We start from the raw sequence: 27744 nt of genomic DNA on the forward strand, positions 1-27744 counted from the left end.
ACATTTGACAGAAGGCAGAAAATTAGATCTTTTACTTTCGTGTGAAATTTCGTCAATCTATCTGAAACAATACTCAATTTATAGACTTTTAAAAAACCAAAAGTAGAATAAGTACCACTTTCTGTTAACTGAAATCGCCGAAAAGTCGAAATAGAACTATACATTTGATATAATACTTATATTATATTAAATTTCATCAACAAAGCTGTAACGGTACTCAAGTTATCGTGTTCACAGACACACACATACACACACACACTCTCACACACACACACAGACATACGAACAAAATTGCACAACTATATTATTCCGTTTTCGATTTTTTGCATGGTTGCAATACTTCCTGTATACTTCGTATACGAGAAAGTAAAAAGCAGTGGGGACAGAACACATCCTTGTTTTACTCCTCTCTTAACCATAATGGGTCAGTGATATATGATGATCGGTGTAACTTGGGGTTTGTTTTTCTTACAGTATTGTCATTGTCTATAAGATTGCTTTCACAACTTCAACTTACCGTTTTTACAGCTGCTATAAAGCTGCAAGCATAAAAATTGTCCATATCGATCTCACGGTTCATGGGGCTGGTGAAGAAGGTTTGTTTCAATGACAACGTAATATAAATGGATAGAGTGATCAGCACTATGACCAGTCACCCTTACTTTCCCTAACGCACGTAAAGCACCCATATAAGCTGGGTGGGCGCTCAGGCCACGGTGTCCCCAATGTGCAAACTAATTAGGTCCAGCTTTAACACAATATTGAAAATAGTATCATAGAGGCTTTGATTACAAGCTACGTTAAACAGAGCAGGTCAGCCCTAGCTGTCGCAGGATTGTATCGTGGTCGGTAACCCCCGATATTTAGACCTAAGTATGTACCAATATAAAACATTTGTCTTTAAAGTGGAAATAAATATTTCTTAAAATAAGACTTTCATATAATTTTAACTAAAATGTAAACAAAATTCTTTCACCACTCGTCAGAAACATTTCTCGCTCAAAAGATAACAGCTGCAACGTTTTCGTATGCGCGAATAGATAAACCCATGAAGCCTTTCAGTGAGTCATAAATCTATCTTTTGATATTTAATAATTTGAGGAAAATAGTTATACATTTTTTCATACACTTGATGATCAAAACAATAAAGATCACTTGAAAGTTAGTCAACAAATTATAATTATGTCAGATCCACTTAATTAACTAACATAGAATTTTTTTAAAGTTTTATTTTATTAATAAACTAATTATAGCCTATTACCAAATGACCTATTCACGTAAAAAGTAAGGTTACCTTTCAATTCTTACGGTTTATGAGGCCAGTGAAGTAGAGTTCACCTGTTTCTTAAACTCGGCATATGAAAGGAAGGTTTGGTTTTTATCACTAAGCACACATGTCTTTCCTTTCCGTAACGTGAGTTGTGTACCCATTAAAGCTGGGTGGACTCATGGACATTCTATTGAATTAAACTCAAAATCGAACTCTAGATTTCTAGTACCTACTATTAACTCAATGTTACTCATAATTGAAGAATTAAAGCTCTAAAAATAATTTTAAACAACATGAAAGAAGCAAATTTATTTTAAAAAATAAAATTTAAAGCCTTTTTTGCTGCAGCTTTTGTCACACATTGTTACTGTTATTAACGAATTAAAAGAAAAAGCCGAAGGAGTCGAGATATCAGATAGCGTAACATAAACCAAGATGGATTTCATGAAGAAAATACAGCTAGGCCATGCCGTTCCATAGTGGATGGATACACTATCAGTAATCATTAGACAATAACCGAGGCAGCTGTGAGTATTCTCCCTGCCCAGTAGCGGGGGGGGGGGGGGGGGCTGGGAAAGCGGCCGCTCCCATTACGACCATTTTTAAGGATAGACCGCGCCATTTTTTGGAGATTAATTAAATAAAATTTAAAACAAGTTCCCCTGCACACAAAAAAACTAAACAAAAACCAACAACAGCAAACACATTACTGAAACTACGAATTTAAAACTGTCATGTTATGTACCCTAAATATTACAGTTTTAAAATGACTCAACGCATGTAGATCTATACCCTACTTATTGGCTTACTTATCGGCTTACTTATTCTTCTTGCACGTCAACCACCCAAAGATCGATCTTCATTCACAAGTGTAATATTTGCTTGATTTGTGAGGCTCAATTCAGCTATACATCTTGATTAACTTCGGGTTTTTAGATCAGTCTAGAAACGTAGAATAATGGATTGCCTAAAGTGTGCCCCGTAGAAGACGATTTACATTATTTTTTATATGTCAATACTAGCAGAAAAGAAATGAAACTAAGGGTCCCTTGCTTGTTAGCTGATCTAGAACATTTTCCAAAAGTATCTTGTACATATTTTTAGATGGATTGTGTTAAAAATTATATCAAACATATGGGAGAGGGAGAGGGAGGAAGCTGAATAAACGTGCAGAAAAATTAACACATTCTCACAACTTGGAGATTATCAGCACATACTGATATACTTAACGAATATATGTTTAAATACCTCGGGTTAATTTAGTTAAAATAATATAAAAACACTTTGGATAAGAGTAAAACTGCCTCCGAAACATGAATATGCACACTTTAGGTAAAGAATCACTATAGTTTTATATTTACAATCAGAATCATAGCTTTTTAAACAGCCAAAATGTGAATTTTGCTTTCGCAAGTAGAAGTAAAAAGGTGTGTGTGCAAAACAGTGATCAGTGTTTCTTTTCTTCCAGACTTAATTTCTCCGGGGGAGGGGGCACTTGATATTTTCAACATTTTCCGGGGGGGGGGGGGAAGCAATAACATATACCAACTGTGTATATGTATATATATATATATATATATATATATATATATATATATATATATATATATATATATATATATATTCATATACCAACTCGCCGCACCCCCCAGCCTTTAAACCTGTATAGCCTATTTGCCTGCCCTATGTTATGTGATGCATAACAGCACATGTTACCATATTATTAGATTCCTCATATGCAGATTACTAAATAGTTTTCCGGGAAAATAAAGCGTGAATGTCACATAGTCACGCATCACATATGTTGCCACAACAATCATCACTGCCGAGTTAAACTGTACATTGCAATTGCGTGCTCGATATCTGCATTACAAAAGGTAGGCTACATTTTGTTTAGATAAACATTTAATTAATAAAGTGGGGGGGGGGATGTTCCCTAGTTTTCCTGTATATTCTTATATAACAAAAAGGGTTGGGATCGTAAACAGCGTAAAGAAATACTTCCGGTCAACTGAAATTACTCAAAATGTGTAAATTACATCTTATAATTATGTTTAACATTGTATCCACTTAACTGAAATGGTGGTCAATTTATAGGTATTTTATAAATCAGAAATGCTGCCAAATATAGGTCTCTTAAAAAATTGAGTGTAATCCAAGTAGAGCATATTTACTTGTATGTGGGTTCGTTTACCTGAGTGAAAATGTAGTCAAGTTATCGTATTCCCACGTAAATAGAGTGAAGCACCACTTCATTAATCATCTTAGATGCGCATGGTGGAACAAACACATGTGAAGTAAGGATAGACAACTCTGCCCTTTTCATTATGAATATTCAAAAGAGCTCCTCTTGGAAACCGAATTTCACATGATCAAATCTATCGTGAAATCTTGCTTTATAACCTACGCAAAAACCTAGAGGACTACAAAAACTACATTAGGGAAATTGCAGGAATTTATTAAAGCTGGCTTAGTAGAATTCGACATATTGGCTACCCAGACACCATCCCTAATGGCAACATTTGGCACAAGACTTACTTAAGTCCAGGATAGGAAGAAATAAGGAAGGGAAGATTGGGCACGTTATGAACATCATCAACACGCACCACAAGACAAGCGCTGGAGTTGAACTCACATGACAAGCGAAGGAAATGCTGTCAAGAACAACATAATGACGTGAACTAGAGGCCGACACTAGTAGGTTTGGTTGAAAAAATCGCTGACAATGTAATGTTTTGGTGGCTCATGCCCCAGGTGGGGACGGGCAGTAAGTAAGTGAAAGGTTCAACAACGTTTGCGATTAAAGTAATTGTTTAACCTGTTGTACGTGTTTAAAAATAATTCACGTTACATTTAGGTTTGTGTCATTTCAAAATTAGATACCATCGCAGATCAGTGGGGTAAAAAAATGTTTTGGTTTCCCGTTATATTTTTGTCCAACACATCAAACCATTTCTCCAAAGAACGTTTACTCTAAACTTTAGTGTGGAGTATTCTTGGAGTAGATATAATAACTAAATTCGTTAAGTTGTAACCAAACATGATAGCATTCTGTCGTCCATTCTTTTATAACAGATTCAGGACTATCTTTTCAGTCAACATACATCTGACCCAAAATTATTTGTATTAAATCTGGAAAAGACGTTATTAATAAAAGTCATACCCATACACCTACGCAAATGTATATATGTTTACACCATGTAAAAATTAGGGTATATATATATATATATATATATATATATATATATATATATATATATATATATATATATATATATATATATATATATATATATATATATAATTACAAGCTGTATGTCATTACTTCGCTATGATGTAAAATAAATTGAAAGTAGCACTCTGAAGAAATAAGAAAAAACACACAATGTAGGCCGACAAACAAAAATTGTATCAATCTAAAAAAAAAATATACACACACTACAACCAAAAACAATGAACGTAACACAATCTGTTTTGTAATTCTTGTAAAAAAATTCTTACATAATAATTCCTGGGAAATTATTTAAGACAAGTGAAATAGGGGAAATAATTACTCTCTTAATATAAATATGTATATATCTACACATTTAATTATAATTGTCAAAGCAAATAAATAATTACTTTAGAATATAATGAAATTGTTTAACACTATTCGTGTTTACAAAATGTTATTTTCAATAATCAGAATTTAATATATCGTCTTCATAAATGCTAAAGTATTACAGCATAATGAAAGTTTTTAAAATCAGAGATGGTATAAAACCACACTCAGAGTGAACATAGCGTCAGTTTTTAGATGACTGGTCTAAACATACATATATATTACACAAATATGTATTACACAAATAGGCCTACATATTACAGAAATAGGGAGGGGGTTGTAACTGTTTCATATAATTTGTAATCGTAATCACTAACGTCCAAACTTAAGAATACTACTACTTCATCGTGATGACGTTATTGACGTGGTCAAAATTTCCCCACCACTACTCAGTTTGCTTATAAGTAAATTTAAATAGAGGTGCTACATCAGCTGTATTTGTTTCTGTATTGTAATTTTTTTTAAATTGATCACACGATTCAAACTGTATATATAAAGTAATTATGTGTGAAGTTTTATGTATAACATTTTCTAATTCAATTATACGTAAGAAAATACAATTCACAGTTGCCTTAAACTTAACACCCCTCTTGCCAAGTGATACTACCCGTAAAGGTTTTTTAAACATTGCAATGCATCGAAATGGTTATTTTTAGAATGGCAAACTGATGCAGCTGTTAATACGTTTTGTAAACGTAGACACTACTACTACTAGACTAGTACAAAAATGCTTTATTGCTGCATGAAAAGAAATCTTGTGGTTTACATAGATGTGCCGACCAAAAATATTTTTTTAAATAAATATCATTGTTTAAAACTTTGAGTTTAAAAAGTTTCCAAAAAGGCGCCACTTTGCTGAAAATGGCCAGAGGGGGAGCGGCCGCTCCCTCTGCTCCCCCCTGCGTACGCTACTGGCCTGCATACATAATGTTTTTGAACTTCCTCCTGGCAGCCATGTTTGCCCTACCGAAGTTTCTGGAAAACGTATTCAAAGCTTAGATTCTGTGTATGATCTTATTGTGACCAGAGGTCCTTTAAAGGTCAGAGGATAGATTTTGTCACAAGCTTTCGTACGGCTTGATTGCTTGTGTTTTTTATACGGTCATGTTTGGAAACGTGCCAACACCAGTTTTCTTTTTATTGTATTCTTGAACCGTTGCCCAAGACCTGATTACAGTGTAATTTGACCCGATCTTTGTCACAATGTCATACATCGTTAACACCTGTTTGATTTATTTTATTAAAGATTTGAATATAAAGTAATATTAAGTTACTTTTATTATACCCTAATGCAGGTTTGGAAAGATGTAGACTGAAAGTGCCTTGCGTAAATATTAAACATAGAGAACATACAACGATTGCTAATTGGCGGGCTGCCAACAGCTTATTTATAGTTTTTCTAGAAAATGGTCGGGATATTTATAGAGACCTTAAGTCATTGCGGAAATTCCCGATCCACATTTTAGTTTTCCTCTATAATGTAGCAGTAGTTTATATGATGTGGCACTGGCTCAATGACATTTTCTCCGCACCCCCCCCCATTCTCACAGAGGCGTAGCTAGGGGAGGGCGGGGAGGGCGGCCGCCCCGGGCGCCGACCATAGGGGGGGGGGCGCCAAAAGGGGTAGACAAAAATAATAAAGTTCATTTTCAGCTGCAGTTTTGAATTATAAACAGTCAAAGTAAAGAAATTTAACGTCTGAGAGCCTTTGTATACTGATTTAACTGTTTTCTACCTTGATTGTGTAACTGTAAAACGTATATCCTTAAGAAATAGTGACCGGAAAAACCGCTTTCCAGCTTTCCTAGATGGGTGGGGGGGGGCGCTTTTTCGAAGACTAAAATCGGAAAAATTCACACCGGATTAAGGAATAAATAACCGATATCACTCAGAAAAGAAACACGCTGAACTAAAGCGTATTTTACGATTGTGTAACATAAAAAAAGAGCTAGTGACGTTTAAAATCCACTCTACCATTTTTGTGCAAGATGGTGGGGAAGGGGGGTGGGCACTTTTTCACCAACAAAAACCGAAGGATTTGTACTGGATCGCTTACTAGATAACTCTTTTAACACTTAGAAAAGAAATCAATTGTATTAACACTTAATGTACGATTTCACTACCCAGTGTTGCTAAGTAATAACGCAACTAGTTCTTTGTACGATTCTTACTATTCTCTCAACTTCAACGTTAGAGATCAGATACTTTTACTTGATTGCATTACATCTTGCCTGGATTAAAGAGAAATAAATATAACGGATTCTTGTATTGGTATCCAATCAGTAAAATAGCATACGATCGCAGCGGGTGGGTGGGAAGCGACACTCTTTGTTAAAATTTGAAGAGAGAAGAAAATTAGTATATTGTACTGATTATTTACTTTGTTCAACTGATAATTCAAAATTGTAATATAGGCCTACAATGATCGAAATTGTTCTAAAGATACGCCAAAAAGTAGACCAAATAAGCTTGCACCTTCTACAAAATACACTCTTAAGCAGTGGTTCTTAACTTTTTGGAGAACCGAACCCTTCTTAATAGTTGTATCGTCCACACAGACAAAATCCGAACGTAAATCATAAAACGACTGTGCTAAACGAATTAGCACCGCTACAATTTTAATTTTTTTCTGACATAACTAATCATCATTTTTAAAGGATAATGCATCTTAACGGGAATTTTATTTGCGTCGAGTGAAGTTTTAGGGAACGACAATCAGCGTAATTGTTAATTTTTTTCCAGACTGTCGCACACACATACACACGTATATATATATATATATATATATATATATATATATATATATATATATATATATATATATATATATATATATATATATATATATATATATATATATGTATATATATGGGGGGGCGCCAAACTGAAAGTTCGCCCCGGGCGCCGGGAGGGGTTGCTAGGTCTCTGCATTCTCATCCGGGATTGACCAGTGACCATCCAATTTACTGAGCAGAGTAGGCGTGTAACTGACCTCTGAACCTGCCGGCAGTCTGTAATCTCAAAATTACGAGATCAGTCGTATGATTATAATGCAATCGAGTAAAAACACAGTTAACTGTATGTGGTGAATAGCATTCAGCGCCATATAAAGTTCTAAAATGTGGGCTTTGGTTAAATTCATGGTCTAGTTATAGAATAAATCTCACGTTACAAAATTAAATAAAAAGGCTTTTTATTACATTCACAAATCACAAAGAAATGAAAAATGAAAAATTGTATTAAAAATAAGAAATACAAATTTAAATTGCCAATAAAAGTAATTTTATTTGCCTAGAAAATACTAATTTTAATTTTAAAATTTTATACAGATTCATGTCAAAGCATGATTTACATGGTGTAGCCTTACTAAAGCTGGTATGACTAAACACAAAAGCCTGGAAGTTCACTCGTGTAGAATATATTCCACTTCATAAGGAGTCCATAGATAGGTTTATGGTCTATTACATAATATTAGACCTATTTTCAGTTGTCATCTTTTCATCTATGAGCGTGATCGAAGATAGGACTCGAAATTAGCCATCCGTGAAAACAGTTCGCCCTCGACGGCCCTCTGAGTCATCTATTGCTAGTATTTTTTATCTTGTTATCTCGCCTTTTATTAATTTAAATTAAATTGTGCGTCTTACAAAAGCATTAATTTAGATTTAATGGCAAATATTCTTGCATCGTCATCCATGATCTAAAACTGCACCGAATTTAATGTCAATCGGACAATGCAAAGTGGGTTAGATTAACATGTCAATATTTGTGAGGCTACAAACATAATTGTATTTAGATCACGATATCTTCACCGCAGCTTTCGAGTATCTATACAGTAAACACTCTAGCTATAAAATATGATATATGGCGCTCTTTTATACTAACTTTTGTGTATGTTTGTGCTTGTCTACATTGGCGTAATTAATTTAAAATAGTGTGTATTAGTATCATTATAAGAAAATCACTATAGAAAGCATGTAAGATAAATGAACAGCAATTTCCTAATGTATTTTCAGGTTGAAATGTCTACAGTTAATGAACTAGATCTAGTGTTATTAGGAAACACTGGATGCGGTAAAAGTTCCACAGGTAATTCTATCTTGAGGAATGATGTTTTTTATACTAGCTACAGAACACAGACTGTGACGAAAACTCACCCACAGTATGAATGGAGCAGGTTTGAAGATTGTGTATTACAAGTAGTTGACACTCCTGGTGCGTTTGATACCAGTAAATGTCAAGACATTTCTCGCAGCAGAGGAGCCATGGAAGATACTATGATCACTAATCCACAGGGGTATCACGCATTTCTTCTTGTTATTAAATATGCAACTAGACTTACTGAGCCAGATGAAAAAGTTATTCAGATACTAAAAACTATATTTGGAAACGATTTTTTAAGAAACTATGGCATCATTATCATGTGTAATGGTGACAAATTTAAAATGCATGCAATGAAAGATGGCTCAAATCTGGAGACTTACTGCAACAAGGAGACTGGTTCATTCAAACGACTGTTGGACGAGTGCTGCAACAGGATTGTTTTGTTCGACAACGTTACGAAAAATAAAGACGAACGGAACCAGCAAATCAAGAACCTGATTGATATGGTGAATCGTCTCCCAAATGGCGGTAATAGATACAGTTTTGAGGATTTTACAAAGGCGGAAGGGAAACGTAAAGACGTGTATAACAATTCAAAATTGCACATGATTGAAAAAGAGACATTGAAAGCTCAAAGATTGATTTTAGACGAAATCAAAAATTGTTATTCTGAACAAGACGAGAATAAAAAAATACAGTTATTGGAAAAGATCGTGGTTCGAACTGATGCTATCATTGAAAACTTGAATGAAAATGATCAGAATTCAAGAGCTTTACACGATATGTTGCATAACGTAACAGGGATCAGGAAAAATGTCAAGAAACAAATAAAATTATCTCACATAATTTTAAAAGACAAACACAGGTTGAAAGTTAGGGAAGAAAATATTGTAAAGGAGGTAGAAGACGTAATGAATAGAATGAAATGGGAAAGTGAAAAACACAAGCCAGATGAAGAAAAACTTAAACGTGACCTATCCCAAATAGAAAATCAATACAGGCAAATAAAGGCGGAGACGGATAAAGAATTTTTTAACAGATCTGAGGTCGATGTAGTCTATGTAGGTTCTGATGCCAAGTTTGATGAAGCTGACGGTATTTGTTTCGTTTCTTACTTCAGGTAAATTATTTCTGTATTCAGTGCAAATTGAACAAACTAAAAATGAAAAAAAAAATTGTGAGCTCTTCGTTTCATTTTGTAGCGATTTCGCAACAAAGTGAAATAACGCCAAATGAATTGACACAAATGTTAAAATCTATGTTTTAAGATGCAGTTCCATGTTAAATTCCATTCGACCCAGATTCATGCTCGAAAAAGACTGTAGCAAGGGTTCCCAATCTTTAGAAATGTTTGATCGAATTTGCCAACTAGTAGACTAAAAAAAGGATTCATTAAAATGATGTTTTAAAGCTTGTAATTTTTTTATTGATGGTTAAAAATTTCATATAGGCCTATTTAAACAAAATAATAAATAAACTATCATCTAGATACATTATTACGTTATAGTTTTCTCTAAGTTCAATTAAAAAACCTCATACTCTTTGGAAAATTTTATAAGACCGCGCATATTAAAGATGGTGAAATTCATTCTTTTGTATTACGGGAAATAAACAAGACATATCTATGTCTAATGTATATATACAGAGCTAATACAAGACATAGCCCTAGGTGTTAAAGAACAGATTTTGAATAAATTCAACAGATATAAGTTGGTGTTCACCATTTCTTCTCTTCGTGAAACATATTCATTCAGCTGCTATCAAAGAAAAGTTACTATTTGTAGTGCAATATACAAACAGTTAGGATATTGTGAAGATTGTTTTTAAAATGGAGGATTATAATTAATACGTGGTTGTAGATAGCATACCTAACAGATATGTACGAACAGAAACTTAAACTTTATTTAGAGAAAACAAATATTTTCGCATTTTACGATAATCCGGAGTAATGTTCATTCAATCTGCTAAATCAGCGAAGAATAAAAATTTTTTTGAAAAGTTGTCATGTTTGAGAAACTCTGTAGTGTGGTAGACGATTCTGACTGTAATATAAACAAAAATGTGAAGACTTTTTGGCATCTCAAACCCTCGAAAACGATCTCCGGCGCTTCTTCCCTTATCTAAAAGAAATAAACCGGGAGTGATCTCCCCTAAACTTTCTCGAATATTCTTATATAAAACAACAGGGGATGGGAACTCGGGATATAGATCTAGTTATGATTTTTAATCCATTTAAAATACTTAAACTTTTTAAAATAGAATAGAATCTCATAGAAAAAAGTATTGCGCACCAAGCGAACGCCGAATAAAGATGTTCATAATGGTGCGCAATATTATTAGTACTTTATAAATTTAGATGCGTTTTTAAAAAATCGGAAATAGCGTAAATTAGTACTTCCCGTCAACGGAAATTACTCAAAATTTAACAGAAGGTAGAGAATTAGATCTTTTACTTACAGGTAAAATTTCATTTATCTATCTGAAATAGTACTCAAGTTATAGGCTTTTGAAAAATTCAAAGTAGAAAAAGTACCATTTCCGGTTATCGGAAATCGCTCAAAAGTTGATACGGATCTACGATTTTGATAAAATACTTATATATGAAGTTTCATCAACCTAGCTGTAACGGTACTCAAGTTATCGTGTTTACGCACACACACACACACACACAGACACACACAGAGACACACAGATATACGGACAAGATTGCAAAATTATGTTTTTCCGTATCAGTGAGGTGTAAAACGTCGAGATTTGTAAAAATCTCGGTTTTTTTTTTGCACGATTACAAGACTTTCTCTATACTACGTATATACGAGAAAGTAAAAAAGTACACAAAACAAAATATATTGAATGCCTTTCGAGCTTTTGTTTCCTTTAAGCCTGCATATCTCAGCGAGCGTTGCTTTTCAAAAATTCACCATTAAAAAAAACCAAATGAATACATAAAATGTTCAGAATGACATGATGTTGGCGTTAACGGAAAATGTAATTGTATATGGATCGAGGGTCAATTAGAATTTTTTTTAAAGGGGTCGCAACTCGAAAAAGTTTGGGAACATGTGGACTATAGACCGGTGCAAGTTTGTTTCGTTTCACACAATTTGAATTTGATTCCGTTTGTTGCGATCGAGATTTTAATTTTTTTAGAAATAACTACAATTTTCAGGCGTGTTTCTCTTCAAAACAATTTCGTCTCATATATCAGGTAAGTAATTTTACATAAAAGTAAGTAACTTGTAAACTATTATGTTATATTTGTGCAGATTATATGAAATTACGGTAACATTTGCTACTTTTTGCAACGGCGGAACGTCCATCACAACAGCTGAAACAACTTTATTGATTTAGGCCTAGCAACTATTCGATAGTATTATAATTAATTTCTCGTCTTCTTCGTTGTATTTGTAATGCTGAAACTGATTTTCTCCAACACAACTAAGTATAACGTGTAAACTCAGATTTCAGCTTGTTTTTCTTTGTTCCCATAGCTTTCATCTGGTCAAGAACAAAATACAAGGCAGCAGTGTTTGTAGATGTGTTGCAGTTCCATAGCTACCAAGTCTCATCAGCACAGTATTAAAAATTTAACGACTTTTCGGTTTAGAAAAGGTGCTTTATTGACCAGAAAACAATCGTGTTATGCTATTGAAGAAAAATAATGTCATAATGTATAACAATTATAGTATAATAATAGAGTAATATTTACTAATTACTACTTAGAACAACGTACATATAATTTTCTATTAAAACATTATATAGGGTTCGGAGCAAATATGTTAAGAAAGTAGCAGAAAGTATCATTGAAGAAAATAATTAATAATACAAAATTTAACCTACATACTTAGCATATATATTATTTACTACATAGGCATACAGGTAAATATAAAATGATAAAGGTAGAATAATAATCCAACTTAATATATATATATATATATATATATATATATATATATATATATATTATATTTTATATATAAATTGTGTATATATATAAAATATAATATAATATATATATATATATATATATATATATATATATATATATATATATATATATATATATATATATATATATATATATATATATATACAAATATATACATATAAAATATACACAATATATATATATATATATATATATATATATATATATACAGAGAGAGAGAGAGAGAGATTATTTTTGCTACGACATTGTTTATTTATTATTACAGCAACATAAACAGCCGAACAGTTCTGTCTGAAATTGATCTGGAAGACTTCAGGCGGAAATATCAACCTAATAACTGTGGAATATGCAGTAGTTGTTAATATTGTTCAAGAAAAACAATGATATAATAATATTTTAGTTACATTTCTTACTTAGTGCTTAATCCACCTAGAATATTTAGCCTTTAGTATAATAAAAGTATCAGTGATACACTATTTTTTTTAATGATGTTAATTTAAATTGCGCAAGTGTGCAGATGTAGTATATATATATATATATATATATATATATATATATATATATATATATATATATATATATACTTTATTTTCACATTTGCAGAGAGGGAGAAAGAGAGAAACAGATAGAGATACTAAGATATAATTCAATATTTCTTTTAGTAGTGACATTATTTTTGTTTTTGATTTACTTGATGCCTATGATGAGCAAAGATTTTCACAGAAGAATTTCATCAAAAATGTCTAATTATTCAACTAATTATTTACCTGAAGTTGAAGGTGTTGCTGCCACTTAACACTTGAATATTGATGCAGAGAGAATAAAGTTACTGTTCGAAGCAAAAATAGCGACAGACTTTATTCGTATGATGTGCATTTATAAGTAGATGCTATTTTAGATAGTGGTAAACTAAAACATAAGAATGTTCTCTTGTGTTTGTAAGAATAAAAAAGTAAAATAGGAACTGGCTTAATTAGTTTTTAGTTCAATGCCTTTAAGATCTTCAAGGCTATTTTTATTCACACTATGTAATATTTTCCAACATTTCAATAATACAAACTGTGTTAGTAGTTAGTCTAATAAGTCAACACATACAAACACCATACATTACATAGAGGAATACAGATAAAGCTTGAAGTCTTTGATATAGCAGATATAAATCAATGTATTGGCATCAGTTCATTTCTCAGATTTTATTTCTCAGGACAAAGTGTTATTTAAGGACAGATATCGCCATTACAAATATTATAATTTTTTCCTACAAACAAGTTTAAATCCTTTAAAAGCACTTTACATTTAGCAACAACAAGAATATCAGCAAACTGAGATTGTTACTGGCTGGCCCAGGACAAAAATAGGTTTCATGACAAAGAAATATGACCTTAAAGTGGGTATATGGATGTTGTTTAAAATGAAATTTTCTCTTTTAAATTGCACAGATGTGGGATAAACATGTGTTTTACTTAAACCTATAATAAATCAATAAATGTCCAATAAAGGTAATTTTTTTTTCTAATTTTTTAACCCACAGTTGCATTATGTAATAAAATAGCTACATACATTTATTCTGCTAAATATATATCATTTGATAAAAAAATGCGATTTCCCTATTTTTTTATGCCTTCATCACACAACAGCCTACCGGTTGAGATTTTTCTCCTCCAAAAAATTCATCAAAATTAATTCATTGGAATGAAAGGTTACAATACATATTTATTTTAGTAATAATTTCTTATTCATGAAAGCCCACTAAAATTGCCCCTAGCTTTTATACTGGACGTTCTCTTGTTTTTCTTGGTATTGGTGTAAACACCTTTCACAAAAGGGTTAAGGGAAACGTTGCTATTCAGAAACTCTTTGTTATAAACAGTATCAAGTAAATTGTATTTTTGTAATTGACATGAAACAAAGTAATGATCAACAACTAAATTGAAAGATATGGATACTTATACTTTTTGTTGTCAGCATGAGCTAAGAGTTTACTGTTTACTAAAAAAAGGTAAAACGTAACTGATAAGCATTCTCTTAGGCCATTGGTTCCCAAAATGTAGGCTTTCTGATGGGTCGCCAACTGGTAGACTAAACCCTAGTAAAGAAATTAAAAACATAAATATTTAGAAAAATATTTGAAATTCGACTTTACTAACATCACTGGAAATGGAATAGAGAAGAAACAATGCGTACTGTGCAAAGTTGTTCTCAGTCATGAGTCTATGAAACCTTCAAAACTAAAACTTCATTTTGAGACGAGTCAGTCGGAACACATCAAAAATATATAGAGTTCTTTCGTCGGCATGAAAATAGTTGCAAACATCAGAAACTTGATCGAACAGGGTGTTTTCACCAAAGAAACGCAGCATTAGTGCAAACATCATATAAAATCGCATTAGAAATTGCCAAGCAAAAAAAAATTACACAATAGAAGAAAATATCAAAACCTGCATGTTGAAGATGGTGAAATAAATTCTCTGGGATTCCAGTGCAGTAAAGATACAACAAATATCTATATCTAATAATATTATTCAGCGGCTTATGGCAGACATGTCGGTAGATGTTAAAGATCAAATTTTGAAAGAAATCAAGCTTCTACCATTGTTTGCTTTTAAAGTTGATGAATCACCAGATGTGAGTTCGTGTTGTCTTTGTAAAATATATTCATTCAGACGATAGCAAAGAAGAGTTGCTATATTGTGAAGATATCATGGAGAAAATAAATACGCTTTTTGTAACAGGATGGTTAAAATTGGAATACGGCTGTGGGTATTTTACTGATGGTGCACCATCTATGTTTGCGTCTAAATCGGGTTTCCAGAAAACATTAAAAGATTTAGAAAAACTCCTCCATCGCCATCGCTAAAAAAAGTCGTAATTTATATTAAATCTGGAGCCCTAAACACCCGTCTGTTTAAAGAACTGTGCAAAGACATGCATAAAGATTACGTGGTTCAGCTTTTCTACACTACAGTAGGCCTACGCTGGTCAAAAGTAAATGTTGTGGATCGTTTTTTTATTGAAAGATGAAATCAAGTTGTTCATGGAAATCGCGAGGGAAACAAGACTTTTTGATATACGTTAACGACAAAGGGTGGTTGGAGAGAATATCATATCAAGAGTATCATACCTAGCAGATATGTCTAAACGGTGACAGGACAAATGATCTCAGGACAAATGATCTCAGACAAAATATCTCACGGACAAAGGATCTCAAGGACAGATGATCTCACGGACAAAAGATGCCAGGACAAAATATATCAGGACAATAGATATCATGGACAATTGATCTCAGACAAAATAGCTCAGACAAAATATCTCACATCAAAATTTTAATAGTGTGTAGGATGATTTTAGCGATCTGAACATTTTCTTATTGACTGTCATATGGTTTTGTTTGCCGTATAAATTTGTTATTACTAATATAGTACGCGAAGATTAAAGAAATTTTTTTCGATAGACAACGTAGGTGAGCTTGCCAAATATGAGACAATCCTACCATGTCAGGTGGACGAAACTAGATCAAATGGAAAGAAGTAACAACAAAGGCACACATTCGTATCGAATCGGCCACCCACTTTGATGGCAGAGACATGCATTATAGGAAAGACATTAGCCTTCCATGGACAATGAAACTAGCATCTAAATTCAAAAGTAATGCGTCGGGCTTGCCTTAGTGATTAGGTGATAAATGCTTATTTAAACGACAGCGGTTGTCGCGGAGCTAAGTTGTCTTACTGTGCATGCAAACATAGCAGCATTACTGGTGATTACTCATCTATAGCCTTTTTCGTTACCTCGCAGAAAGTGTATAGGACATTAGTCTCTGATGAATTTCTGTTTATAAAAGCCATAAGTGGAGCAGCAGGTAAAGAAATAGATTTGAAAATGTGAAGTTAGAACATGTCAAGCAAGAGTTCACACAATACATGATCACATAGTATTGGAGAGGTGTGATCATAACAATGTACCTGCCAGCAAATAAACGTAAACGTTATGTTTGTGTCGATAATGTAATAAAAACAATAGTTTACGTTACGAACCGGAAGACTCATTCACATTTTTTGAAATTTATTTCGCTTGATTTGAACAATAATGTTAAATAGCTACCGCTACTTTATTTGTTTTCTAAATTATCATACCTTTATTATACATTATACATTATACCTTTATCATACATTATTATACCTTTCAGGCTAAAGAAGTAAGTTTGTTTTAATTTTTACTTTTTCAAATCAAATATTATTACAAAGATTAAATTTAATAAATCTTGTGATGCTTTGTTAAGTTTAACAAATTCATTTAATTCACAAAATCACATTGACAGTCAATAGAAAAAAGTTCAAATCAACTAAAATCATCGTACATATCATTACAATTTTGCTGTGAGATATTTAGTCTGAAATATTTTGTCTGAGATCATTTGTCCATGATATTATTTGTCATGGATCAATTCGAACATCAACATAAGCTTAATCTGAAAATGAATGAATATTAGCTCTTTTCGTGATAATATCAGGGCATTATTTTTATAGCTGCAAAATTGTCGAAGAAAAATAAATCTTGGAAATATTGCCATGTTTAAGAAACTCTGCAGTGTGGTAGATGAATCTGATTGTGAGATCAATAAAAATTTGAACGAGGATTCTGGGCATCTCTTGAAAACGAACTGTAGAGTTATTTCCTTGAAAAAAAAGAAGAAACTGCATTGATACGTAGTCGATTTTCTGCTTCCTTTGATGTTGCCAGTCAGAGTAGTAGCAAGGGGGGTTGGGGGGGCCGTTGGGGTACATATGTCCCCGGGCGCCAAAATGGGTTGGAATAAAAAATTAAAAGCTTATTTTAGCTGCAGTTTTGCATTATAAATATAAAAAATCTATGGGGAAGGGGAGGGGGCGCCAAATTGAAAACTTGTCCCCAGGCGCCTGGAAGGGTCACTACGCCTCTGTTGTCAGGATTCCAGATGCATTACAAGATGAATTCTTAAATTTGCGGAATGATTCCGCGTCACATATCGTGTTAATTTAAAACTTTTCAAACAAATTTGGTGTGGTATGCACCGTTCATACCCAAACGTGAAATTGATTGCCTTTCGAGTTTTAGTTCCTTTTGTGTCTATAGATCTAATATTTCTCCAATTAAAAATGAAACAAAGAAATAAATTAAATGTTGAGAATGACATAAGTTTGGCGTTAGGGATCGTCCATAAATGACATCACACTCGTAGAGGGAGGGGGTCCGTAAATTTGTGACGGTGTGTGATGAGGGGGAGGGAGGGTGGGGGGGCGGGGTTCAGATTGTGTGACGTCACACTTTTGCATTATAAAAAATAATTTTAGAAAACTGTTTTAATAAATTGTAATTGGAATTGATTAAAATGCTCTATGAGAGAGTTCAGACAATATTTTGGAAAAATATCGATGTTTTAAGAAAAACTCAACAGCAATTTTGAGGGGGGTTGTAGGCTGAGGCGTGACGTCATTTTAGGGGGGGGGGTCTGGCTTTTTGTGAAGATGTGTGGATGAGGGGAGGGGGAGGTAAAAATTGTCCAAAAAAAAGCTTGACGTCATTTATGGATGACCCCTTAACAAAAACTTAACCGGGAATGTTGTGGCTAGTTAATAGAATGCAATTTTACTCATAATATTAAAACAGTTGTCAAGAATGATTAATTTTGAAAGACTACTAGAAAATCTTATTGTAGTGCTTATTAATTTCCTTACTAATTTCGACTTTTTAATTCTATGGGGGTCGTGGTTCACTTACTTTTTATAAAAGGAGGTCGCCACTTGATAACGTTTGGGAAACACTGACTCAGGCCATGTCATTGTACGAAAACGTAGTACTTGCGCCCAACTACACGGTTGAATGACATTTGTAATTTATGGTACATCTGATCTTAATGTACCATAAAGTGGTAAGGATTGGGAGTGGGACGTAAAAATATGTGTAAATAAACCGGTAGTGATCTCCCCTAAACTTTCTTGAATATTCTTATATAAAACAACAGGGGATGGTAACTGGGGATATAGTTATGATTTTTAATCCATTTTAAATACTGAAACTTTTAAAAATAGAATAGAATCTCAGTAAAAAAACAATTGCGCACCAAGCGAACGCCTAAAAAGGTGTGTATAATAGTGCGCAATAGTATTAGTACTTAATAAATTTACATTAGTTTTTTGAGAAATCGGAAGTAGCGTAAATTACTACTTCCGGTCAACGGAAATTACTCAAAATGTAACAGAAGGTAGAGAATTAGATCTTTTACTTACATTTGAAATTTCATTTATCTATCTGAAATAGTACTCAAGTTATAGGCTTTTGAAAAATTCAAAGTAGAAAAAGTACCACTTCCTGTTGTCGGAAATCGCTCAAAAGTTGATACGGATCTACGATTTTGATATAATACTTATATATGAAATTTCATCAACCTAGCTGTAACGGTACTCAAGTTATCGTGTTTACACACGGACACACAGACACACACACAGACACACACACACACAGACATACGGACAAGATTGCAAAATTATGTTTTTCCGTATCAGTGAGGTGTAAAACGTCGAGATTTGTAAAAATCTCGATTTTTTTTTTTTTTTTGCACGATTACAATACTTTCTCTATACTACGTATATACGAGAAAGTAAAAAGGCATCCTAACTATCAAAATAAAAATAAACGTAGAAATACATAGATTGAAGTGAAAAGCATAAATCCATAATTATATTTTATTTATCTATTATGATAGTAAAGTTACAGAGTTTTAAAGGTGTTAATTTTTACATAGCAACAATAACTGCAACTGCTGATGTTTTACTAATGTTTTCTATAGTTTATACATTTTAACATATGGAATTTGTAAACGCAACTTTAAATAAAAATGTGTTTTGATCTGTGGTGACTTGCCTTAAGTATGTGTATACTTTGTGGATAAACCTCACTCAGCATATGGTAAAAGTTTGCATAATACACTGAATATAACGATATGATGAATAAACGTAAACCTCATCATTATCAGTCTAATTGTCCGATTGAGCCAGGCTTTTCCGTTCTACCCTAGTACATACTGCACCCTAGGATACGAAAAACGGACACATTATTTATTTGTGATTTTTGGGTTCGTGCGCTGGTATTTCAAAGCTAGACCATGCCAGAGGCGTAGCGATGGGGGGCAGGGGGGACATATGTCCCCGGGCGCCGACCTTAGGGGGCGCCAAAATGGGTTGTAAAACAAAATTAAAATGTCAATTTTGCTGCATTTTTGCATTTTGAGGGGGGGGGGGGAGGAGTTCAAATTGAAAGTTGGAGGGGGGTGCAAATCGAAATGTTGAGGGGGGGTGCAAATCGAAAAGTTGATGGGGGGTGCAAATCGAAAAGTTGGTGGGGGGTGCAAATTGAAAATTTGCTCTCGAGGGGGCGCCGAATTGAAAGTTTGTACCCGGGCGTCGGTAAGGGCGCCTCTGGACCACGCACTCAACATTAATCATATTGAATAATTTTTTACAAAATACTTGAGTCTAATTAATTTAATAATGGCTTTTGATAGGCTTATTATCAAGAAGCTGCAAGGCTGAAGTAAAACAAAATCTCATTTATTTCATACAATTTTACAATACCCAAAATTCTAATGTATTTTGAAACATGTTTGAAACTCGACGTTTGATTCTGCTAACGTAGACATCATGTGATTTATTAAATCCGGACAATACCTAACAGAATATTCTCGCGTACCTTATTGTTTATCCTAGTAGTATAGTATTTAAATATAATATGTGACTTCATTTAATTCATCAACAATTCTATATGTGCTGATGCCAGAATGTGTTTTCTGTTAGAATTTCAGTAGCGCTGTCGCTAGTTGCACTTGTTGTTGCCATAGTTGCTATCGCATGGATCATTTACCGTCACAGCTACAAGGTAAAATATTTTTCATCAAACTTACAAGGTGTTATGTTTAACTGAATTTTTTATTTATTTTTAATATAACATAAAATATGTTTTGTTTTAGAACATTTTCAAAACAACCATAACTTCGGCTGATGTAGTGATCTACCACCAAGATAAAAATACACCCAAAAACTGTGAGTTTGCCTAAACTAACACGTCATAACGTATAAAATTATCATCAAATAAATGAACTGATAGATAACTATATGGCAAAACTCTTTTTATTAGACGCTCTCTTGCTTGGAGCTCACACTGTATCGGCCCTCGTACGTCTGTTTCCTGCAGCGAGATTCCTCGGTACAGATCATAAAGAAGGTAAGCACACGGAGATGTCTAGACTACTGTAACAGTCAAATGTAGGGTGAATGTATGTTTCAAGTGGAGGTGTAAAAAGGCGATATAAATCTAAAATATATTGTGGGTGGGCGCATGCGCAAAAAGAAAGTGGAAGTAGAGAGAGGAAGCAGGAAGAAAAAATGGCGTTGTTTGGTAATGAAGCTGTTGTATCTTTGAATCAATAAAATTGTGTAAATTACCAGGACAAGAGTTGTTTGGTGTTATCCATCAGGCCTTAATATGCAATACCACAACAGTGATGCGGTTGGTATTTGTCTTGAGTTTGTGCCATGAAGTTGACAGTAGAAAAAGGCCGTGACAGCTACTAATTGGGTGAAAACTTTAACAACTGTAATTTCTGCTCATAGTTCAACGCCCGTGGGATCAATGGTTGTCTCAATTTCTTTAGGAATATTTCGTCTAATTAAGTGTCCGTTGGCGTCGTTTGAGTAAAAATAAATCGCACAATTAAGATTTAACATGTCGCAAAACTAATAACTTACTGTATTTCTTATTTTAAATTAATTATAAATTACTCTTTAACGTAGGTCAACTTTAAAGTAAAGATTATATTTGAGATTTTTAATTGTGAACCAGTATAACTATGTGATGTTATGTCTTCTTTTAAATTATAAGTACATTTCCACAGTATTAATTACAAAAAAAATGTCTGTTTTTGACGTAAGTGTGACATTATTTCTTAGACCCCATCTTTAACCCAACAAGCCACTCAATCCTTGAGTTAAACGAACAAGCAACAGACAACATCCACCAACACGCTACAGGCGTCAACATCACACGGGAGGGGATCAACATTATATACCCTGGTGTGTAAAGCTCATTATTCTCTTGCTTGTTGCATCGTTAAATCTTTTGCACGAGTAAACCAGGACAGGGATACGTTTGAGATAGATGCGACTATATGATGCTAATTATACTGAGTTGTACAAAGTATTGTAGTGGTGCGCTAGTGTGGAAGAGTGGCGTTCAGTTTCTTCAACATAGACTGACTATACTCCAAGTCGTGACCTTTGAACCACACAGCCAAACTGTCTTAGATTTTACACAATTGACCCGAGGCATCGCGGGCTATTATAATGGATTTTGTGTTGATAACAATGCAAGAATATATAATTCTAAATCTAGTTAAATAATTACATTAGTCATTAAATGTAATTACAACTAACTAACAAAGGGCGGAGACAACAAGATTAAATACTAGCCGACGGAAGTGAACTGATGGTCACAGTTGGTTGACGCCACGCCTGAAAGGAGACCAAGGACTAAGTAGGGGCAGGTAATTGTGTTTAGATATCACAAGGTATCAGGTTTTAAAGAAAGTTTTTTAGTCGTATTCGTTATCAACTTTATTGATAACGAACAGAAAGCCAAAGCATTAAAGTAAGGAGTCTAATTATTTCATCGTAAAAATCGATAAGTGTATTAACTTTTGTGAATGTTACAATTACTAAAATGTGGGATATAAGACGAACCTGCTTTTTAAAATTAAATCATCAGTCACTAAAGTGTGTAAAATATTTCATCCCCGACCAATGCTTTCATTAAAGAAATCAAGCTTATTTTCTTATTTTCAGCGCATCCAAAGCTTTTAACTGTTACTATTAGGCACTATACGTTTTTATATTTTTATTTTAACTATATCGTTTCTTTTTCCTCTAAAGGTTTGTATTTCGTGTACAGTAGCGTCAACTTTAAGCCTAATTCCACAAGATTTTCAGCAGACTTTCATTATCAGGTAGAAAATAACAAAATAGAACAAATTTTAATTAGTTCCCAATATATTAATTAATTATATTTTAAATGTATGCATCTGAACTCATGAGCTAATTGATATTACGTCTGATAAATCTAAACTGATGAATAGTTGTTTACCTGTTTACCAACAAAATACCGTAAAAAGATGAATAGATCAATAAAGATGAATAGATCGATAATGATGATTAAATAATACAATCTTATCAGAGAAGATAGATTATTTTTTTTAAATATTGGGTCTGTTCCCCAGACGTGGTTCCAGTACATCAGCAGACGATCAGCCACCAGCCCAGTTTTATCTGGCGTCTTATTGAGAACTGTTCACACCTGTTGTAGCAACTGTACAGGTAGTCAGGAGACGGCTTACACAGGTGAGTTATAACCTTTATGTGGCGTAAATATTTGTGTTGTAAATTTCCGTTAAAACATCATGTTCTACGCTACGTTTTGTAAAGACGAATAATCACATGAGTTTTGTAACTAGTACATTCCTGCCTGGCTTGGTTTAGTTGTTTAGTGCTCTATTATTAGCATGCAAATGTTTAATGGTTATTGGTAAACTTGCTAACTCGAAGCCCTGATTCGTATCTCTGGTTCGCTCAAAGCCATGAGTCGTAATGTACGGGCTAGTGTACATTAACTTGTGGTAAAGCCACAGGTCTAGCGACTGGTAAACTTGCTTCAGAGAAATGCTGAGAAAGAGACATATAGAGAAAAGAGATATTTGTGGAGATAGAGAGATACAGAGTGAAAAAGTGAACAAGATTACTTTAATTTCATATTCTGAGGTAATTGAAACGGGTGAACTCTACATTAGACCTTCATGTTAGAAAGGACACTTACTTCAATTTAGATTGACCAAAATGACAAACTAGTGCGTTTTGTTTTAATTAGAACCAAGGCAGAGAATATATGTATTTCCTGAGTGAGACAACTATAATCCTTTAATCCAAGTGCTATGTTTTACCTGACACACCTATAATCCTTTAATCCAGGTGCTGTGTTCCACCTACGGACTGGCGACTTGATACAAATGAGTGTCTCGGGTCAAGGTCTCATAGAATTTAGTGCAGGAGCGTCATACCTTGGACTTTATATGTTACACCATGATGTGTAGTCAATATTTACAAGGTCTCATAGAGTTTAGTGCAGGAGCGTCATACCTTGGACTTTATATGTTACACCATGATGTGTAGTCAATATTTACAAGGTCTCATAGAGTTTAGTGCAGGAGCGTCATACCTTGGACTTTATTTGTTACATGATGACGTGTAGTAAATATATAACTCACAAACACACACATATATATCTATAATATTTTATAATCAAGGAAACCTCTGTAATTCCAATTACCTCCCGAGATATAAAATCCGAATATACTATCAATTTCTCTAAAAAATAAGATTAACTTTTAACTTGAGCATTCCACCTAACAGACAATCACTAGTTATATAATCATTCAAAATTTCAAATGTTTTTTTAAAAACGAAGCTATGCAGTATACCTATTATTCTATAATATAAGGCTGGTGGTAGTGTGTCAGTCATTCAGTCATTCCGTCATCGCTATTGATTTTGGAGCCATAAAAGTGAACAAAAGCACATATTTAAGTTACAATTTTATTTTTAAACCAGAAAATGTAACTATGTAATTAAATGGTGATTAAGGGGTTTTACTTTCATCTGCGTGATGGGTTGATGAATTTTAGGGCTTGTAAGTAGAGGTTGCATAGATTTGGGATTATAATATACAGCGTCAGTTAGACTTGCATGTTCCGCACTATAATACACATATTTTTACCATTCATTTGGCTTTTGTGTTTGCATTGTATTTTTGTTTTTGCATTGCTTTTTTTTAATATTCCGACTTGGGAACAGAACAGAACAAAACTAAACACAAAAGCAGAAGTGAACACAAACACAAATACAAAAGAAAACACAAACACAAAGAAAACGCAAACACAAACAAAACACAAACACAATGCAAACGCCTACACATTCGCAAAAAAAAGAGTACGCAAGCACATTCGCTAAAGCAAACACAAAAGAAAACGCAACGCAAAAGCAAACACAAACGTAAACACAAATGTAAAAACAAATGCAAATGCAATGCAAAAAAAACGCAACGCAAAAAACCTTAAACGAAAACACAAACACAACACAAACGCAGACGAAAACATAAACAAAAACACAAAAGAAAACGCAAACGCTCACACAAACACCATGCAAACATAAATGCAATAGCAAACGGAAAAATAAACAAACGCAATCACAAACACAAACGCAAACCTAAATGCAAGCAATAACGCATAACATAAACACAAACATAAATGCAAACATAAACGGATAGTGCTCATGGTATAGCCCGGGGCGCAAAATCGCACCCTGCCGGGGCGCCGGCGGAACCGCCTGGTTCAATTTACTAAAAGACTATAATACACCATCTTATCCACAGTCTATTGCACTCACTTAAACGAACGATTCGAATTAGTGAAGGTCTTTAGCAACCCTACTCCATTAATTATAATAAGACAATTCGATAAAAAAATCACTTCATGTGGTGTTTACATAATAACTTAAATATTAAATAAAGTATAGAACGTGTAATACAAAAATGCGTAGTGATTTATTTCGGCGAACAGGGCGATCTATAGATTGTATGCCCCCTCCCCAAATTAGGCCTATATATTATAGTTATTCGAGTTGGTCAAAAAGCCCCCATCTACCTCAGTTGGAAAGGTCGAGGCGCTTTATATCAGTCATTTTGCCTTTTTTTATTTTGGTATCAGATATTTTGATTTAGAAAATAATTAAATAATTTCTGACTATCAAATAGCAGTCTATGTTCTTTTCTTCGACTGAATATAATTTTGTAATGAGATTTTTTATCTACCAAGTTTGGGGTCCCCTTTGAGTCGGCGCAAACCCTCCCCTAGCTACATCTCTCTGGTAATATGATGAGATAGTTATTGTATTTAAACTAAATCTTTTAATTTCGAACATTTCAGATGGTTATCTAATTATAATGTTGATTTAGAGATCGCGGCGTTCTAAAACTTTTGCATTTCATTTTTAAAATGGCTTGTAAGTCTCGTTTTTTTCAAGCATTGAATTAGAAATCTCGTTAACCAGGTAGAGATTTAGATTTTCAAACTAAATTAATTGTTGTCACCACAAGATCCGGAACAGAATTTCAAAGCAAAATTCTACTACACAAACTTAGATATGGGTATACAGTCTTTGGAAGCAATGTTCCACAATTAGAACAGCATATTTTTCTATTTGGCTTCCTTTATGATATATCCAATATTATTAAAACAACACCTGCTGATAAACTTAAAAACTGTAAACATTTAAAAAGGTCATTGACGCACAACGCTAATAAAAGATATTGATGCTGATGATGTTTGCTTCAAGTAGTAGCTTCTAAGCTATCAGATGTGCTTTTCTATGTAGTGCGACCAAAACTGCAAGATTATGTAACAAATGTTGTTTCCTTTAGAATACTATTTACATTTCCAGTGTCAGTGGCTAATGAAGAGTGCAGTTTTTCAAAATTAAAATTAATTACAGGAGCTAAACTACTATACCACCAGTCCTCGCAACGCGCGATTCGATTCACTTAAAGACTATAGTAACCTTTCTTACCCATAGTCTATCGCAACGAAATTATAATCATCGCGATCACGGGATAGCCCAGGGTGCCAAATCAAAATCCTGCCGGGGCGACGCTTGTTGCGCCTGTTTCAATTTAGTGAACAATTACAATACCATAAGCTTATCCGCAAACGTGAAAAAGTAAACTTAGAGTAAATTTAGGAGATGGTTTCTTTATTGTTATTGATTTTTAAAAATATTTGCGGTGCAAAGCAACGTCTTGTGATTGAAACTTGGAAGCTATAAAACATAAACATTAAAACTCCATATTTTCAGGCTAGAATTAAGTTTGAGCCTATCTATCTCAAATTGATTTGTTGTCTCATGATATATATATTTTACAATTAAATAGGTTAAATGGTTTAATTTAAAATGTAGTGAGACAGTCTACTAATAAATATAGGGGCCTATATATATATATATATATATATATATATATATATATATATATATATATATATATATATATATAAGCGGCTATGTAGTATGGCAGTCATTGTGTCCTTCAGTCATTCATCACTATAGATTTTGAAACCATTAAAGTGAACATCAGCACTTTTTTTTTTCAGGTAAGCAAAATTTATTGAATGTGATGATTTCAAAAAGCATTACTCAGATTACTATGCAATAATATACACATTTTTATTGACTACTTCTTTCAATGCAAATTCTAGATTATGCATTAAATACAATTAGCTCTTATTTGTACAAAATCTTTTACAAAATGATTTTGCATGAACGAAAATCACTTCATAAATATTCAATACTTAAAATTACTGCGCAAGTAAAATATGGATTTGCTAGATGTATTTTTTTTAAATAAGTACATACTGCTGTTTAATTGATTACAGCAACGTGAAAATCTAGTTGGGTTCTTACAATTCAGGTGGGTTAGGTAACAAAGAAGAGAAATTTGTATTTATGAAGAATATGCAAGCTGTTACCATCATGATGCTGTTCTATGCATTGATTGGCCTCCCCCTCTGCTACACTGCCTTCTGGTGTGGGTGTTTCTCCTTCTTGATTAGTTCCTCAATCCTGGTTGTTCATTTGCTTGCTGTTGAACTGGTGAAGGGGGCACATTCTGCTACCGCTCTTGTTCTCTCTTTAC

General features: G+C 33.4%; 1 protein-coding gene across 1 annotated transcript; it reads left to right on the forward strand.

Moving 5' to 3' along the window:
• The first annotated feature begins 5811 nt into the window (after positions 1–5811).
• Positions 5812–25635, forward strand: LOC131944254 (uncharacterized). Its single transcript, XM_059304793.1, has 9 exons — positions 5812–5911; positions 8888–10095; positions 20754–20835; positions 20927–20999; positions 21094–21180; positions 21906–22028; positions 22884–22957; positions 23228–23348; positions 23973–25635. Exons 2-9 carry the CDS (start codon positions 8894–8896, stop codon positions 24092–24094), a joined length of 1884 nt encoding a protein of 627 aa, XP_059160776.1. The 5' UTR covers positions 5812–5911; positions 8888–8893; the 3' UTR covers positions 24095–25635.
• The last annotated feature ends 2109 nt before the right edge of the window (positions 25636–27744 follow it).

This window comes from Physella acuta, unplaced genomic scaffold, assembly GCF_028476545.2.
Source record: "Physella acuta isolate Inbredline_101_S28 unplaced genomic scaffold, ASM2847654v3 ptg000486l, whole genome shotgun sequence".
Lineage (NCBI taxonomy): Eukaryota > Metazoa > Mollusca > Gastropoda > Physidae > Physella > Physella acuta.